A 17,443-nucleotide genomic window follows, 5' to 3' on the forward strand; every position below is an offset into this window, starting at 1 on the left:
GAACACTGGAGTGGGTTGCCATTTCCTTCTCCAATGCATGAAAGTGAAAAGTGAAAGTGAAGTCGCTCAGTCGTGTCCGACTCTTAGCAACCCCATGGACTGCAGCCAACCATAAAACAAAGTCCCTATCTTTGAAGTTCAAACAAACATTCTTAAGAAGATCACACGTCAGCAGGATCTGAATTCAGGTCTGATTCCAAAACATGTGGTCTTTTCCCTACTAATACTAGTACTTTTTTCTACTAGTACTAGTACTACTAATACTCCTACATATTGCCCCAAGAGGGAGAACCCATTTGGTAAGTTTTCTAAGAATGACAGGGACAGAACAACTCTTCCACTAAAATATGTGGAGAAATTGAAGATTTTTTCTCCTGAAACAGCTTCAGAGGAAATAATCAACTAATAAAACCTGACCATGACAGTTAATTTTATGTGTCAACTTGGCTGGGCCATGGTATGCAGGTACTTGGTCAAACATTATTCTGGACATTTCTGCAAGGATATTTTTGATTGAGACTATCATTTAAGTTGGGCTTCCCAGGTGGCACTAGTGGTAAAGAATCTACTTGCCAATGCAGGAGATGCAAGAGACTTCGGTTCAATCCCTGGGTCCTAGAAATGGCCACCCACTCCAGTATTCTTGCATGAAAAATTCCATGGACAGAGCAGTCTGGTGGACTACAGTCTATGGGGTCACAAAAAGTCAGACACACATTTAAATTGGTTGGTTTTGAGTAAAGCACCTAGCTTTCCCTCCATAATGTGGGTGAGCCTTATCCAATCAGTTGAAGGCCTGAATAGAACAAAAGACTGACTTCCCCTAGGAAAAAGAAATTCGCCAACAGACAGCCTCTGAACTTAAACCCTGAGTATCGAGCTTGAGTGCTTCCCTAAGTCTCCAGCTTGTCAGCTTTTAGACTTAAATTCTTAAGAAAATCAGTTCTTCCCCGGGTCTCCAGCCCCCCCTGCAGATCTTGGACTTGCCAGCCTCCATAATCACATGAGCCAAATCCTGAACATCTCTATTTCTACCTTTCTCTTTCTTTCTTGATATCTATCTACACACACATACACACACACACACTCTAAACACACACATACATTATACTGGTTCTGTTTCTCTGGAGAACCCTGACAAATACATCACCTAAACATTAAACACAAAATATGGAAAAACCACAACTTTGAAAGTATTTTGTATCAATCTTTATAGCTTATTTCCACTATCCTCCAGTGACAGGGATCAACTCAGTCAATGATTCATTTCTAGATTAATGGGAAGAATTTCACAAAACAGTAAGTGCCAAACCCAAGTAACTTCAAACTAAAACTTCTAATTGCTACCTTTTCAAAGTGGAGCAATCTCTTGAGAGCTCTTAAACATGTTATTCACAGAACTCATTATTCAGAGAAGGAACCAGCAATATAAAAATTCTACAAGCAACACAGTCCCCAATGGAAAAACACAGGTCTCACCTCAAACTTGACTGAATATCTAATAATGCTGCCTTCTTTCCTTTAAATAATACTTATAATTATGTACATAATGTATATCTAAGTAGTACTATTATAAACTCATTATTCAATAAAATGCAAATAGAATTTATTAGCCATATCACAGTACGGTTTAAGTACACCTAATAAAAAAAGATAACACAGCATCAGATTACATAGTAAGGCAATTTAAAGGACTTCACCAGAATTTTATAAAATGCTGGAATTGCTCAAAACTGTATGATTTATCATTTGATCTGATTAGGCCAAAAGCAACACTTTAACTTCTGATTTCAGAAAACTCTGCCATCTCCCTCAAATATTTTTCTCAGCATTTATATACTCTAGCATTGTCTCCCAAAGCTTTTCACAGGTGTAACACTATCCAGTGCTTGAGGGTAACTGATCCTTAGACTCTAACTAAAAACATTACATACTGCCATACACTCTAATCATATATCCAATCAATCTTTTCAGCTAAAGCTTCTGTCAGGAAAAGGGACTTCCCTTTCAATGGCTAAGACTCTGCACACCCAACGCAGGGAGCCCAGGTTTGATCCCTGGTCAAGGAAGTAGATAGGACTTCCCTGGTGGCTCAGACAGTAAAGCGTCTGTCTACAATGAGGGAGACCCAGGTTCAATCCCTGGGTCGGGAAGATCCTCTGGAGAAGGAAATGGCAACCCACTCCAGTACTACTGCCTGGAAAATCCCATGGACAGAGGAGCCTGGTAGGCTACAGTCCATGGGGTCGCAAAGAGTTGGATACGACTGAGCGACTTCACTTACTTACTTACTTACTTTACAAGAAAGTAGACACCACATGCCGCAACTGAAGATCCTTCATGCTGCAAGGAAGATCGAAGACCCCGCATGCCACAACCACTTTAAGACACAGCACAACCAAATAAATAAATATACATTGCTTAAAAGAACAATAAGAAGAAACTATATATTGGCTGGTATTTGAGAAAACATATTCAAAAGGATATAGAGACCTAGGACACAAAATTCCATTTTTAACTGAGTGCATCCAAGTGTTTTCATAAGATTACATGTAGACAAGATACTAAACTTAACATCTCTGTTCTCAGCCTCTGAAAGACAAAGCCTGTTAAGGTTCAATAATTTAACAAATTCAAAAGAAAAGACATGATCTCATGTGGGAGAATTGTTAGGGTTTCTTTAAACAAATACTTATCGTTTTGAGTAAAACTACACATCAAAACAATTTTCACTTCAGATACAGAATATACGCCCACATTTTAAGTAACACATTGGGATATAACACACACAACAGCAACTGAAAAGAAAACACCTAAAACCTATGCAAGTGTTACCCTCATAATTTAAAATTCATTAGGAAGCCCTGTCCCACATAATACTTACAAGCTTAGGCACAAATATGGGATCAATTTTACCAAGGATTAGAAAGTATGCACTTAATGAACTCAACTGTCAAAAGTTCACCCATTTTCTTAAACCCAATACCACTCCTCAGTTTTCCATAACTTTATACTCCAAAATTTTGTTCTGTGACATTATTAACCTCCAAAGAAAATTCCATTAAAAATTAAATATTAGAATCCCTCTGTGACAGTACTTTTTAATGTTTCTGTCAACATCAGAGCTGTTAGGGACTTCCTTGGAGGTCCAGTGGTTAAGACTCCACACTTCCACTGCAGGGGGTGTGGGTTCAACCCCTGGTCAGGGAATTAAGATCCTGCATGTCACGTAGTATGGCCAAAAGAATAAAAAACATAGTTGTTACTGTTGATCGTTCCAAATGTATCCCCCTTTTTTATATAATTAAAATAATATATGATCATTGTAGAGAATTTAGTAAATCTGGAAAATTGTAAATAGTTTTATAAACATCACCTTTATTTTCTATATCCAGAAATTACTAGCATTAACATTTTGCTGTATGTATTTTTAGGCTTTCTTCAGTCTTTCAGTTTTAAAATTAAAATTGTGATAAAAATGCAAATTAAATATTTAACTAGTCTTTTTAGCCTACAGGATTGTATACTGCAAAATATTTCTCATTTTCAAAAATTTTATGGACTTCCCTGGTGGTCCAAAGGCTACAACTGTGAGCTCCCAATGCAGAAGGCTGGTGTTCGATTCCTTGTAAGGTAACTAGATTTCACATGCCACAACTAAGACCAGTTAAATAAACACATATTTTTTTAAAAAATTATAAAACAAGATTTGTAACAGCTTTATCTTATTACACTATAACCATTCCACTATTAATTGAATATCTGAGTTCTTTTAACTTCCTACCAAGACAACACTTTGATAAACACTTTGATTATTACTAATAATCACTGACAAAAAGGCAATAAATAACACTCAGAACTCATATCCAAAAAATGCCTGTAAACAGATGAAAACATTCAACATCACCAATAAGTCAATATAATACATAGAAATTATGAGAACCCTAACAAGCTGAAAACTATAAAGCATATATATAACACCAGGAATCATAAGAAAAACATTGCAATGCAATGCTAATTATAAACTAACAAAATCCTTCTGAATAATAATTCAGACTGTGTGTATCAACGACTTTAAAGTATTTTAGGAATCTACCCTAAATAAATAATCATAGATAATTCTAGATGCTGACAAAAAAAATTGTATATAGAGTTAATTCCCTTTCAATGTTAATTTAACGTTGAAACAAAACATAACATGTGTTATGCACATGTATCAAAAGTCAACGAAGACCTGATCTATGTTATCATCATTCTTACATTTCTCTTCCCCTATTATATCATCCATTTTCATTTCTGGCCCAGCATTTATTTTTCATGAGACTTGTTTGTGTGTTTGTTTTAATGATCAGTGCTCAATCTTAAAATTTCTAAGAGGAAACATGTGCTCTGGCATTCGTATATTAAAACTGATGCACAACTATCTAGAATCTTTAGCCTACAGACTTCCCCCTGGCAGTCCAGTGATTAAGACTCTGTGCTTCCACTGAAGGGGCACAGGTTCGATTCCTGATCTGGAAGCTGAGATCCTGCATGCTGTGTCCGTGGAGTGGCCAAAATAAAATCGATGCACAACTTAAATTACTGCAGTTTAGTATTCTACCTACAGAATAAACTTTTAAAAATAATTATGTTCTGGGGATTTCCTGATGGTCCAGTGGTTAGGACTCTGTGCTTCTACTGCAGGGAATATGGATTCAATCCCTAGTCGGGGAACTAAGATCCTGCACACCACGTGGTGTGGCCAGAAAATAATAACAACTCTTACATTTTACAGACTGGTACCCAAGGTGATCATCAGACACCCTGTAGGAAGTTTTGCCCTTCCTGTAAGGATTGGTTTCTTTTAATTTTTTTTTAATTGAAGTGTAGTTCATTTACAATATTACATTAGTTTTACACGTACAACACAGTGATTTAATAACTTCATAGACTGCACTCCATTTAAAGCTATTACAAAATAATAGCTATATTTCTCTGTGCTATACAGTATACCCCTGTTCCTTATTTATTGTATACACAGTAGTTGTAGCTCCAGGAATGGGTTCTTTTTAAAAAATACAATAGCTGATTCATAATGAAAGTGTGAATTCATGTCTGTTTCTTACAAAAAAACTTGGCACATCCATTCTATCTGAAACAAGTGCTGAGTAAAAAGAATCCATCAACACAGCATTGACTCACAAGTGGACCTTAAAAACCAACCAATAAACCTGTTCTCCCTCCTCTATTGAGGTCCCTGACAGTGAAGGAAAACTTTTCAAAACAGGCACCTTTGACCTTACGTATTATTTAAAATCTTTATATCAAGATTAAACATACTTTCCATTATGAATGTACCCTCCACAAAGTTCTATCCCTGACATATTGTTTGAAAGAAGAGAACTAAAAAGCAATATTTGGAGAAGAGATCTGAAGTGGAAGAGACAGAAAGGTGTACCTCACTGAACAGCGGCAGACTCAGGGCACACGGGCACACAGCTTCGGAGTCACACCAATCGCAGAGCATCAGGAAGAAACACCAAATCCCCACTCTGCAAGCCTGGCTCTCCCCAGGCAGCCACCGTGGTCACCGCTCTGTTCGTTTTTCCGACCCTTTGTCAACCACTATGTGCCCCAACCTAGGCCACCGTATTTCAGCTGGTGTAGAAAATAATGTGGAAGATTAGCTTCCCCCAGAACAAAACTCATTCATTATCTGACTTAAAAAGAGACAGGAAAAGGCTAACAGGTCTATGAGCCGGTCCATTTAAAACCACTTTTCTTCACACATATATATTGTGAAATAGTTTTAACTCTACAAGTGCTTTTTTTTAAATCCTTCTGTAATATATTAAACAAGCAACAAGACTTTGCTCCTCCTAAAATACAAAAGTTCCAGGGATGTCCCTGGTGGTCCAGGGGCTAAGACTCCAAGCTCCCAACACAGGGGGCCCAGGTTCGATCCCTGGTCAGGGAACTAGATCCCATATGCTGAACTTAAGAGTTCATTAAGATCCAGCAGGTCTTAAGGAAGTCTGAAGATCCCACAAAGCTGCAACTAAGATCCAGCACAGCCAAACAAATTAAATATTTATTTAATATTTATTTAAGAATATTTATTCTTAAATAAATATAAAATTTCCAAATATCTTTACCCTCTGCCTTTTCATTGTCCTTTTTGTAAGGATTGGCACATGAGAAAGAGAGAGCAAGTTAGGCTAAAAAACTGGGAATCATGCAGAAGATTATCAATATCTCAATCGTGTTGAACTGTGCTGTGAAGCTATTTCCAGAACAAAAGTGAGTAAAGCAATTAATATGTCAGCAACTATATTACAAAACATTTCTTTCTTTATTCTTAGACTCCTCAGCAAGGTGTTCTAATATATAGTTCAAGCCATACTTTCAAAAGTCGAGTTGCTCTAAAAGTGACTCTATCAAAATGTACTCCCTTGGGTTTAATCTTTTAATCATCTTAAAGTTTTTAACTACAATCTATAGTATAAATAACGCTCTCAAGAGCAATTTAACATAACTTCATTTTGACATTTCAATAAAGATGTTCAAATTTTTCCCTTTGAAATAATAGCACAAATATTTATGGCAATGATACTGTACAAATATGTTTTAAATACAAGATAACAAGAGGTTAAAGCTGAGAAGAGATTCTAGTGAAAAATTCCAAGTAAGACAGCCTCACTTACACATAAGAAAACCAAAGCTTCAAGACGCAGACTTCTCCAACTTTACAGAATATCAGGAAAGTTTGGGGGGCTTCCCAGGTGGCCTAGTGGTAAAGGATCTGCCTGCCAATGCAGGAGACACAAGTTAGATCCCTGGTCCAGGAAGATCCTACATGACTCAGAGCAACTAAGCCCATGTGGGCAACTTCTGAAGCCGACACACGCTAGTAGCCTGTGCTCTGCAACAAGAGAACCTGAACAAGAGTAGCCCCCACTTGCTGCAACTAGGGAAAAGCCTGGACAACGAAGACCCAGCACAGCCAGATAAATCAAGTGTACCATACTAGCTTAAAAAAAGAAAAAAAGAAACGTTTGGTATTATTCTCATTATCAGTTAGTAATATTTAAGTGATGTGTATAATATACTTTAGTTGACAATGTGCAATAAATTAAGTGCCTGCCCAAAATGACTTATTTCATATATAATTTATAGAGATAATAGTCAGAATGGCATATAAAATCCATATTGAAATACTGAAGGGGAAGAAGTTTTAAAATAAAGAGTGAAGTTCATCCATGAACAATTCCAATCAACATAAAAGAATAATACAAGCAAAAACATAAGAGCAGTAGGATGGAAATAAATCAGGTCATGGGAACACGACAAGAGTCTCTTCGTGCTAGAAAAGACCAATGTAAGGATGAAACTTCAGAGAAGGCAATGGCACCTCACTCCAGTACTCTTGCCTGGAAAATCCCATGGACGGAGGAGCCTGGTAGGCTGCAGTCCATGGGGTGGCTAAGAGTTGGACACAACTGGGCGATTTCACTCTCACTTTTCACTTTCATGCATTGGAGAAGGAAATGGCAACCCACTCCAGTGTTCTTGCCTGGAGAATCCCAGGGACAGTGGGGCTGGTGGGCTGCCGTCTATGGGGTCGCACAGAGTCGGACACGACTGAAGCAACTTAGCAGCAGCAGCAGCAGCAAGGATGAAAATTGGCATCAGCGCTTCTGTGCCTTTAAAGATGCCCTGTGCTGAAGAAATCACTTAGCTTCATCAATGGCAATTTCAGATTACGTGAAGAAAGTGCAGTGTCCCAAGCTAGGCGGTGATTCTGACCATCCTCTTTGCCCCATCCACTATTTTTCCTCAATTAACAAATATCCTCATCCTTTTCTGGATCCTGCTGTTATCTCAGCTTCCTGTCTTCTTTCTCTCCATGAAACTGCATTAACAGGCAGGCAACATTTGTGGCCCCCATATCCTGTCACTTCATCTTGAGAACATGTCACCATCCATAAAGTCCTTTATCCTCACCCTCTAGACCTTCCTCCTCTAGTCTGCTGCCCACATGGTATCCTAAATTTTAACATAGCTCAAGACATGCTCACTGCATCTCCTACATTCTCTTTAAAAAGCACGCCCTTGATCCCATTTATATGAAATGTCCAGAAGACACAAATCCATAGAGACAGAAAGTAGATTAGTGTTTGCCAAAGGATGTGGGAAGAAAGGGAATTGGGAACGACTGCTAACAGACACAGGGTTTCTTTCTAGGGTGGTGGAAATATTCCAGAATTAGATAATAGTGCTGGCTGCACAACATCGTGAATACACTGAAAACCACTGAATTGTACACTTGAATATGGTGAATCTGATGTTATTTAAATGTGATCTCAATAAAAAACTGCAAATTAAAGATAAATGAAAATAAGCAAATATATGAGCACGTACACACACACACACGCACACACGCACACAGCACGTCCCTCCTTCTAACTTTCCTTTTGCCTTGCAAAATAATAAACCCCCCATAAGTGGAATTATTCAGGCAGAAGCTGAATGATCATCTGTCAGCAATATGCTATTGAAGGGCTAACTGAAGTGAGGAGGAAATTACACTAGATTACCCTTAAGTATTTTTCATCTTTAAGTTTCTACGTCACAAACCAAGATGAAGCGATTAGAACAAGGGTAATTTTTTAAAGTGACCAGAAAGAAAAAATGTGAAGCATTACTTGAAAAGTTACTTTTTTTTTTCTATTCAAAATGAACACTGGAGACCATAATGAAGCAAAAGAACAAAAATGAAAGATTGAAAATGAAGAGCATTGGAAATTAAGAAAAATTATTAAGTAAATTAGATAATAGCACAAAAACAAAGAAGTGATATTCAGAACTAAACATAACAGTTGATTTGCTTATACAAAATTTATCCTGTATATATAATTGTTTTTCTATAGAAATTCTGAAGTCTTTTTTCTTTCTTAGGTGAAGAAGGTGTTAGAAAAAAATCTAATGGAGAAGAGATTCAAATCAAATTACTGCTGACAGGCATGTGACTAGGTTAATAAAGTAAACAATGGATGGATGACATAATAGAAAGTTATTTCCCTCAAATTCAGCCTTTTCTCTTTAAAGTTCATTACTGCAACAATGAGCATCCTTTGTGAGGAAATTTAGAGGGGAACAAAAAACGTTGATGATACAAAAAGCAAGAAACTTTAAAATTTTCTACTACAAATCAATTTCTGCAAACATCTGTAATAGGCTGCTGTAGAAAAGAATCTCATTTAAATATTAAATGACCAAATTTCAGTGGAGGGGAAAAGCTATTAGTATACACATATGCAGTATTAGAAAAGGGGTCATTCAGTAACTATTCATTATTTGATTTTACACAGAACATTAAAACATTTGACATATTTGCCTGGTCATAAACCATAATTTATAAAACACCAAATTTTAAAAGGAAGCTCAGTTTGAATGCTATCCAAATAAGCAAGCTATACAAAATGATGATTCTTTTACTCCCCCTAGAAGCTTTCAAATTTAGGCTTCCAAAAGAATGAAAGAAATGGAATTTCTGAGTCTGTCAAGAACTTTCTCCTCCTGTCCTTTTATAATTAAAAATTTAGACCACACAGAGTCGAAAACACGACTTTTTAATGACCCAAACTCCTTATGAATTTAGAGATCATAATCCACTTTGGCATCCAGAAACAAGTTTACACCTGTTTCAGCTTCAAAGAATATTTTTCCATACAAGCAGCTACAGCATACCCATCTAAAGAGTAAATTTTGTTACAAGCCCCATTCAGAAGCCAGAAGATTATACTTCAAAATCATATTCCAAATAATGGTCTGGTGATCCACAGCATCGGCACCAGTCTGAGAGCTTGTCAGAAATGCAAAATTTCACCCCAGACCTACTATTGTGAGAGTTTGTGGTATTGCTTGGGAATATTAAATTCTGTTTATAAAGGTTAAGAAAATAAATGGATTGGATGAAACTCATAAGAAGTTATCATCACTGATGGTAGTAAGCTAACACTCAGTGACTTAGTTAAGCACAGTAATGAGAGCTTGTAAGACCAAGAGAAAAGTCACAAGACACGTTAAAATTAGGTAAATCAGTAACCTGTAAGATATTCCAAAATAACCTGTAAGATATTCCAAAATATTCCAAAATCAGTAACCTGTAAGATATTCCAAAATTCCAAAACAAGACACGTTAAAATTAGGTAAATCAGTAACCTGTAAGATATTCCAAAATATTCCAAAATGGCAAGAGCAAGCCATTATCATGCCATCTCTGGACTGACAGCGATGCCATTCCGTATCAGCCTTCCAGCAAGCACGTTCAGTATGAGGCTATTCTGGACCCTCAGGTGCTCTCACCAAGAAACGCAAATAGCCCCCATGGCTCATTAGCAGGCAAACTGGTAAACCTACACCTGTATCTAAGTGTACCTGTCCCCACTCTCTTCGATTCAGCAAGTATGTATCCCAGGAAGTAAGATGCCCAGGTCTATGCAGAGTTCTTCCTCAACTCTAGTCCTCATAAGCATGTACATCATCAGTGGGAAAGGCTGATGTGAGAGACACAGGACACATGAATTTTGTGTACCCAGGATTCAGGTACAAAAAAGTGAAAGGACTCAGGTCCTTCCTTTCAATCTCTTCAGTCTCCTTAAGGTCGTTAACCTACCGCCCCTCTCCTAACCACCCCCTACGGTTTTCCTCTTGCTTTTGGCTGTGTGTTTTAAACTGATTTGATATATCGTATGATTCAAGCATTTTAATTTGGTGGCTGAGCCTGTCTATTCCATACCTCTGGGACAGCTGGTAGTGTACTCGGAGGCTAACTACTGCATCAAGGTAATTTCCTACAAAACATCTACTGAAAAGTAATATGCATTTCAAAAGGTCCCTGTGTGATTGATAATGTGAATTCAAGTTTAGAAACACTGAGCGGGACTGTTGGAGAAAGCTGCACAAAGACAGAAATTTGGGTGTCAGAATGATGCTCAGAACAGCATCCTGAATAAAAGCCCTCATGTACCCCCCTGAAAATAACTCACAGCCCCAGAACAGGGAGAGAATGCTAAGAAATCCATTTTCAACAACCATCATGTACGGCTTAGAGCAACATTGCAGCTATTGGTGACTCTCGTTCAACTCCAGCTTTGTAAAACTCCACGCAACTTGAGAAAACACATAGAAAAGTACAGCATAATGTATCTCAACACTAATCCAGCACTTTTTCTTGCTGGGAATTAAAAAAATACACTTTTTCCGATACATTATGTTTCAAGAACACCAATCTAAAGGACCTACGACTACCAGAAACAGAGAAAGGGTCATGACTTTCTTAACAAGACTGCAGTGACGACTTGGACTATCCAAGAACAGAGTTGAGCAGAATCACCTAAGAAGTGATCTTAATGAGCTGTATACTTCTCACCGGCCACCGGTTCCCGACTTCATCAGCTCTGGTAATTTTATGTATTTATTGTATTTCACTGTTCCTGACACATAGTAAGGACTCAATAAATGTTCTGAAATAATAATAAAAAAAATGTTAATGTCACCCTTTCTTTGATTTATCTGAGACAAATTTAATTCAATTCCTTGATTCTGAGAAATTCTTGAGAACGAAGGTATAATTCCATATATCAAATCAGCATATCTTCATAACACTCCCTCATTCCATACTCCAAAGTTGGATTTTATATTTTCTATTATTAATTTCATTCTAATTTTCCATGACACAATGAAGCACATTAATCTACCCATTAAGAAATAATCTGACCATTTCTAAAAGTCATCAACAATTATATATCAAGGATATACATACACAGGAAAGATTAGCTATTATTTTGACATTTTTTTCTAGGTCCAGATTAAGACATCTTAGGGAAATATCAATTTAAAACATCTACAGAAGAACTAAAATAGAAACTGGACACTGTCACACACATAAACGTCATAAACAAGTTCTAAAACAAGAGGCCAAAAGTGTTGAGAATGTTTAGTGAAGAATAAGATGAGAGTATCGGGAAAAGAATGTAAAAGTTCTAAAGATCATTTCTGTAAGGAATATGCTTGCTATTACTTCTGAAACAGGGATGTGTGTTTATGTTTCAAAGGAAAAGATTTATATTGGAAAGCACATAACTTCCCATTCCAATAAAGAAATATTTATAAAAAGAATAAGGAAACACCCATAGAGAATGGCTGAGTGTATTCCCTTCCAAATGCCCTATCGAATACTGTTCACGCCACACATTTAGTATAGCCATGAACGGTTAAAGTACTCAAAGGACATCAGACACTTCAGCACAGGTTTTTACACTGTGTTTCATGGGTTTTAAATGCCATGTGCTTAAGAACTGACTCCACAAGCTCACAGAGAAAGAGGTAACCTTATAGATTTTTGTGTCCTCTGCAGCTAACAGCATGAGAGCAGACATCTGACAAGCATTCAATAAACACTATTACCATTCTCTGAGGCAAAAATCTTAATTGGAAAACAATCTAAACACTACCATCATCACCACCACAAGTGAAAAAGTAGCTCTCAAGATTTCCAAGTGAATCCACTTCCATGTTAAACAATGGGAACAAGAAAAGAGTAATTGTCTTATTCATTACAAAGGGCTAAGAATGGATCTTCTGTTTGCAAACTTAATCCACTCCAACTAGTGCAGTTAACTGCCCACTAAAACACAGCACCTTGTCTTTCACAAATCTGATGCTTGATCCATGTTCTTAATGGAAAGCATTAAACGCATGTACTCTATTTCATTCCTTGTTATGTGACATACAGTCTGTAATGTGAAAATTAAGAGGCAAAATGCTTATTGTTATAAGCAATGGCAGGAAAAAAATGACTTCAATTTCAAAATATCCTACCCTAAACCCTGGTTTGTTCACATATGAACATCCAAGTTTCAATGATAAATCCTTTAAAATCCATTCAACCAATAACTGCAGTTATGTTTTGTGCAGCACAGGACCCAAATTCAAGGCTGGTGCTCCACTTGGGTTGATAAATTTTAATAAGCTGCTATTCCCCATTAGGGAGTTGGTCACTGGTTTTAACAAACTCCTTGAAGAGTTCATTTCAGTTATTCCTGCCTTGCTGGATGTGTAACAATTTAATCTTGTTGCTTTCTTCCTAAGGGGTAGAAAGATGATGCTCAAATGAGAGCACTTGCAAAGGGGACTTGAGCAATGAAATTTAGGAGCTGGCTGGACGGGCCTGAGGGAAAGGGTCCTCTAAAGAGAGTGCCTACAACTTGGGGGTAGGGGAGAGACTGACAAAGGGAGGTGGGAAAAGAGCAGCAAAGAAATCTAGTTTCCTTAGAAACGAGACTCATAGCTCCAGAAGTTATTTCAAACATAGTTTAACTTGACATGACCCATTCTGACCCAAAACTTTGCTTTACACTACTGAAAGGCAAGTTTGCCTGTTAACATCAGTAAATAATTTCACAGATTATTAGCTTATTTCAAGAAAGAATTTCACAGTTACAGAAAGGTCATATTTATCTTTGTTATATACATAACATATCTTGCAGCCTTCTATGATAGTTTTACAAGATGGAAATAACAAGAGACAGTGGCTTTAGATATTGAGGGGAATATTTAAGAAAATGACATATCTAATTCCAAATCTATCATCTACACACAGTGTGTGAGCTAAAAGTCCCTAGAAAGTGGTTGCAAACTACAAACTCTGCCACCACAGCCCTCCAGATTCCCCTAAGAGGGCATGCCAGTACCTTGGGACTCAGCTGATGGGCAAGGACACTTTGAAAAAGCACTCCAAGAGATGCTGATACTCAACCAAACACCTCCTGCCCCACTGCCCCTATCAGCTAATAATGTTTCACCACCTGCTGCGGATGTATTTTTTGTGTGTGTGCTGTTCTTCTATTCCAAATGTTAACTAAGTGAAGTCATTAGAATAGAGCATCTGAATTCAATTGGCATTTATCCAGTTTTTAAGAGGTAAAAATAAATCCATGAACAGCAAATCAATTTAACATCCTTTCAAACAATTCCATTTTAAAGCCATATAACAAATTCTGAACGCAAAGCTATTTAGAGTCATAGCTTTCCAATTTAAGTAGTTAAGTCCGCTAACATATTTCCACAAATCAAACATTCACTACCAAGAAGCAGTAGAAAAAAAAAGTTCCAGCATTCCTCACAATCCACTTAAACTTCAGTAAGGGATAATAACTCAGATTTTTTAAGCAAGTAAATAAAGAATATTATTTCAAGGTTATCATAACTCTCCCTTTGTACATGATACCTCAAATCCTACAGGCTTTACATTTAGATAATTTTCTTATTTATGGATAATTTCAAGTAAAACTAGTTAAAGAAGTAATTTTCCTTCAAACTAACACTCCTGGTTTTCAGGGTTCATATTATTCATACTCCAGTCCACTGGTATGTATCTCACAATCCCCAAACTTCTTCAACTTCAATATTGCTGTTTACACAACTATAAAGCACATCAAGAAATAGCTCTCAAAACTCCCAACTCTTAAAATCACCAGACAACATGTGTGCATCAACAACCTGGTAGTTTTTACAGCTGTCAGTCCTAGTCTACATACAGTTAGGCCCAAATACGAAGAAAAAAACTTAGGGGGGGAAAAAAAAACAACTCCAAAAACAAACTAAGAAAATATACTTACCTTAATTGGAGCACTACTAAACTTAATTTTCCTGTTTGCCGGGATGTCTTCCTCTTCTGGCAATCCAGCGATCTCTGAGCATTCCACATCAGGCTGACAGTAATTGTTTTCATCACTATCTTCCTGCTCCTCCTGTTCAGTACCTGTCTCTCCCCAGTCTGAATTATACCTGGATCTCACCCTATACACATTATAGTCACTGTGCATGTAAACATGGGAGCTCCCAAAATGATGCGGCTCTTCAAATACTTCCTTTTCACAGGTGAACCTAGATACCTCAGCAGAGGTGAAATCACCACCTGCAAGTTCTCTCCTCTGTTGCATTGCTGCCTCACTCTCCACCAAACGAGCTTCTGCGTCTTCTGAAGGTTCGTTCTGTGGTGAAGGGATTTCAGGCTCTGGCACTGCCTCGCTTTCAGCACCAGGTTCTTCAGGGGTGTCTCTGTCAGTTCTGCCGGGAGCCTCCCGGTTAGATGCGGGGTCCTCAGCTGCCTTGCTCTGCTGCGCCTCTTCACTGGGCACAGAAGCTAGAGAGGTACTTTTCGAAGCCACCTCTAGTCCTGGGCTTGTGCTACGCTTCTGAGCATCCTCTGCATCGTCACTGTGCTTGCTTGGAGGAGACCAAGAATTAGAATCCTTAAGGTGCCCAAAGGTGTCAAGATTTGTAACGGTAACAGATGGTAAATTGAGGGGATAATGCCCAGTCACTGAGTATTCGTTGTTCTCAGCCTTCTCGGAAATGATGGCACTGGGGGAATCGGTGTTCTCAAATACTGCACTCAGTTGACTCACAGTTGGGGAGACAGCCTCAGTCCGGGAGCTAAGACTGTCCAAGGAATCAGTACTGCCTCGGTTGGACTTGGAACCACCCCATTCATCCTGAGGTTCACTCCCTCCAGCTTTCTCCTTCTTTGGGGAATAGCGGTTGTTTTGTCCTGACTCATGCACACTTCTCTCAAACATCTTGCGAGTTTCTGTGAACTTAGAATATGAAGGGCCATCGTACATTGTGTCAAATCTACTAATTCGTTCTGAAACAGAGGACTCCAACTTAACAACCGAGCCATCTGTTTTTTCCAGAAATTCTCTGGGCTTCATTCGCCTCTGCGGGGATGAAGGTCCACCTCTGCCCCTTGTTCTGGCCATGACTGCGGCATTCTCACTGGGTTCCATACCCATCTGCATAAATAGGTTTTTAATTCTGTTGACATTGGAGCCATACTTCCTCCCCCTGCTCTGCTGGGAGCCCTCACCTTCTTTTGTTTTTTGTTCCCCATCTGACTTGGGTTTGTCAAAGGTACTTTTCAATGCCTGGAACTCAGTTCTATATGCATTCCTGTGAGGAGAGGCACTTCTGAGCGTGGTACGTTCACCTGAAGACTCGGTTTTCAACATTTTTACTTCAGGGGTGAAAAGCCAATGTTCATAATGATCAGGTAAAAAAACCAAAAAAACAAAACACCTCTCTTCTCTAATCACCAGTATCTGGTCAAGAAAAAGTACCTCTCAAATGGCATACTGTGTCAGTGATCCTCCCAACAGGTGTATTAGGAAATTATTCAGTCAAGAGTTACACAAAATGGCTTTTTCAAAGCAAGACTACAGGTTCATCTGTAACAGAAAAGAATGAATTTCTGAATTCATTTACTTATTTGAATTTATGCTTAGTCAACTATTAATACATTTTTCAAAGTGGCTTAGCCACATGTCAACTAAGAAATTACTTTTTGAACTGGAAACTTTAAAGCCAAGAATTTAAAAGTTATAACTCTGATCAATCTTGGGTAACAAAACTGTTTCAAACATAACTTGAGGACCCCCACACACACCAAAATCACACACACACCAAAATCATACACACACACACGTGACACATAAGTACACTTGAAAGCAATACTTTAGCCCCAGTTTTGGTTGGTTTTGTGAATGACCTTAAAAGAAACCAGCAGTCCCCAGATCTTTAAGAAATCATCAAACTATCCAGAAAAATGATATTTACTTGAGATTCCCTACATCGGGTAGAACTTATTCTTTTTGCACAAGCATAATTAAAAGTTCAGAATCTATGTTTACAAACTCCAAAACATGCCTACAGTGGTTTATTCCATTCTTTCTGGTCCAATATTCTCACCTATATCATCCCCAAAGCAACCCTAGTGGAATTTCAGACCAAAACAAGCATAATAACGTTCTTAAATGGCAGTAAGTTTCACTCTAAGTTCAGAACCATATCAAATATTTGGAAGTTTCCTAAGAGTGAATTATTAATTATAGAGTGGGATATACAATATCATGGGAATCAATGTATGAGAACGTGACGATCAGAAGGTAAACAGACCATGAAACCTCTTTTCACAGCCCTGATTTGTTTATTACACTTGCCCCTAACTTACTACAAGCTCAGAATACAACGCAATGCATGCTGGCCGGTTTCCTCAAGCCCACAGCTGGATTTTACATCAATATGCCAGCAAGCAAATACTTCAAGATCCGCTGTGGAGCAGACACTGTAGCTCTAAAGATTTTTCATTTTGTTTTGGTTTTGTTTTGTTTTTTTAATATTAGGCCGAGCCCTATCACCCGCACGCTCCATCAGATGAGGAAGCACACACTTTCATTGAAACTGTCTCCAACCAAACTCGGCTCCTGGCCCAGCACGCATGCATGGCCCATGCAGACAAACAAGAAAGGCTTCAGAGTGTGGTGCCTGTTTTTCTGTCAGGCATCGACAATCTCCTTCTACCCTGACATTTGTTTCAGACTTCACACTCTCCCCC

At 38.1% G+C, this 17,443-nt stretch overlaps 1 protein-coding gene across 7 annotated transcripts in view; it reads right to left on the reverse strand.

The window, feature by feature from the left end:
- The window catches only part of PPP1R9A (protein phosphatase 1, regulatory subunit 9A), a 350,761-nt gene that overhangs the window by 330,967 nt on the left and 2,351 nt on the right, over window positions 1-17,443 (reverse strand). For all 7 annotated transcript variants that reach the window (XM_010839754.1, XM_010839753.1, XM_010839757.1 and 4 more), the window contains exon 2: window positions 14,667-16,277. In XM_010839754.1, coding sequence (XP_010838056.1) covers window positions 14,667-16,061 — 1,395 coding nt within the window. In that variant the 5' untranslated portion in view covers window positions 16,062-16,277. The remainder of the gene's footprint in view (window positions 1-14,666; window positions 16,278-17,443) is intronic.

Source organism: Bison bison, unplaced genomic scaffold (genome assembly GCF_000754665.1).
Source record: "Bison bison bison isolate TAMUID 2011002044 unplaced genomic scaffold, Bison_UMD1.0 scf7180017864134, whole genome shotgun sequence".
Classification (NCBI taxonomy): domain Eukaryota; kingdom Metazoa; phylum Chordata; class Mammalia; order Artiodactyla; family Bovidae; genus Bison; species Bison bison.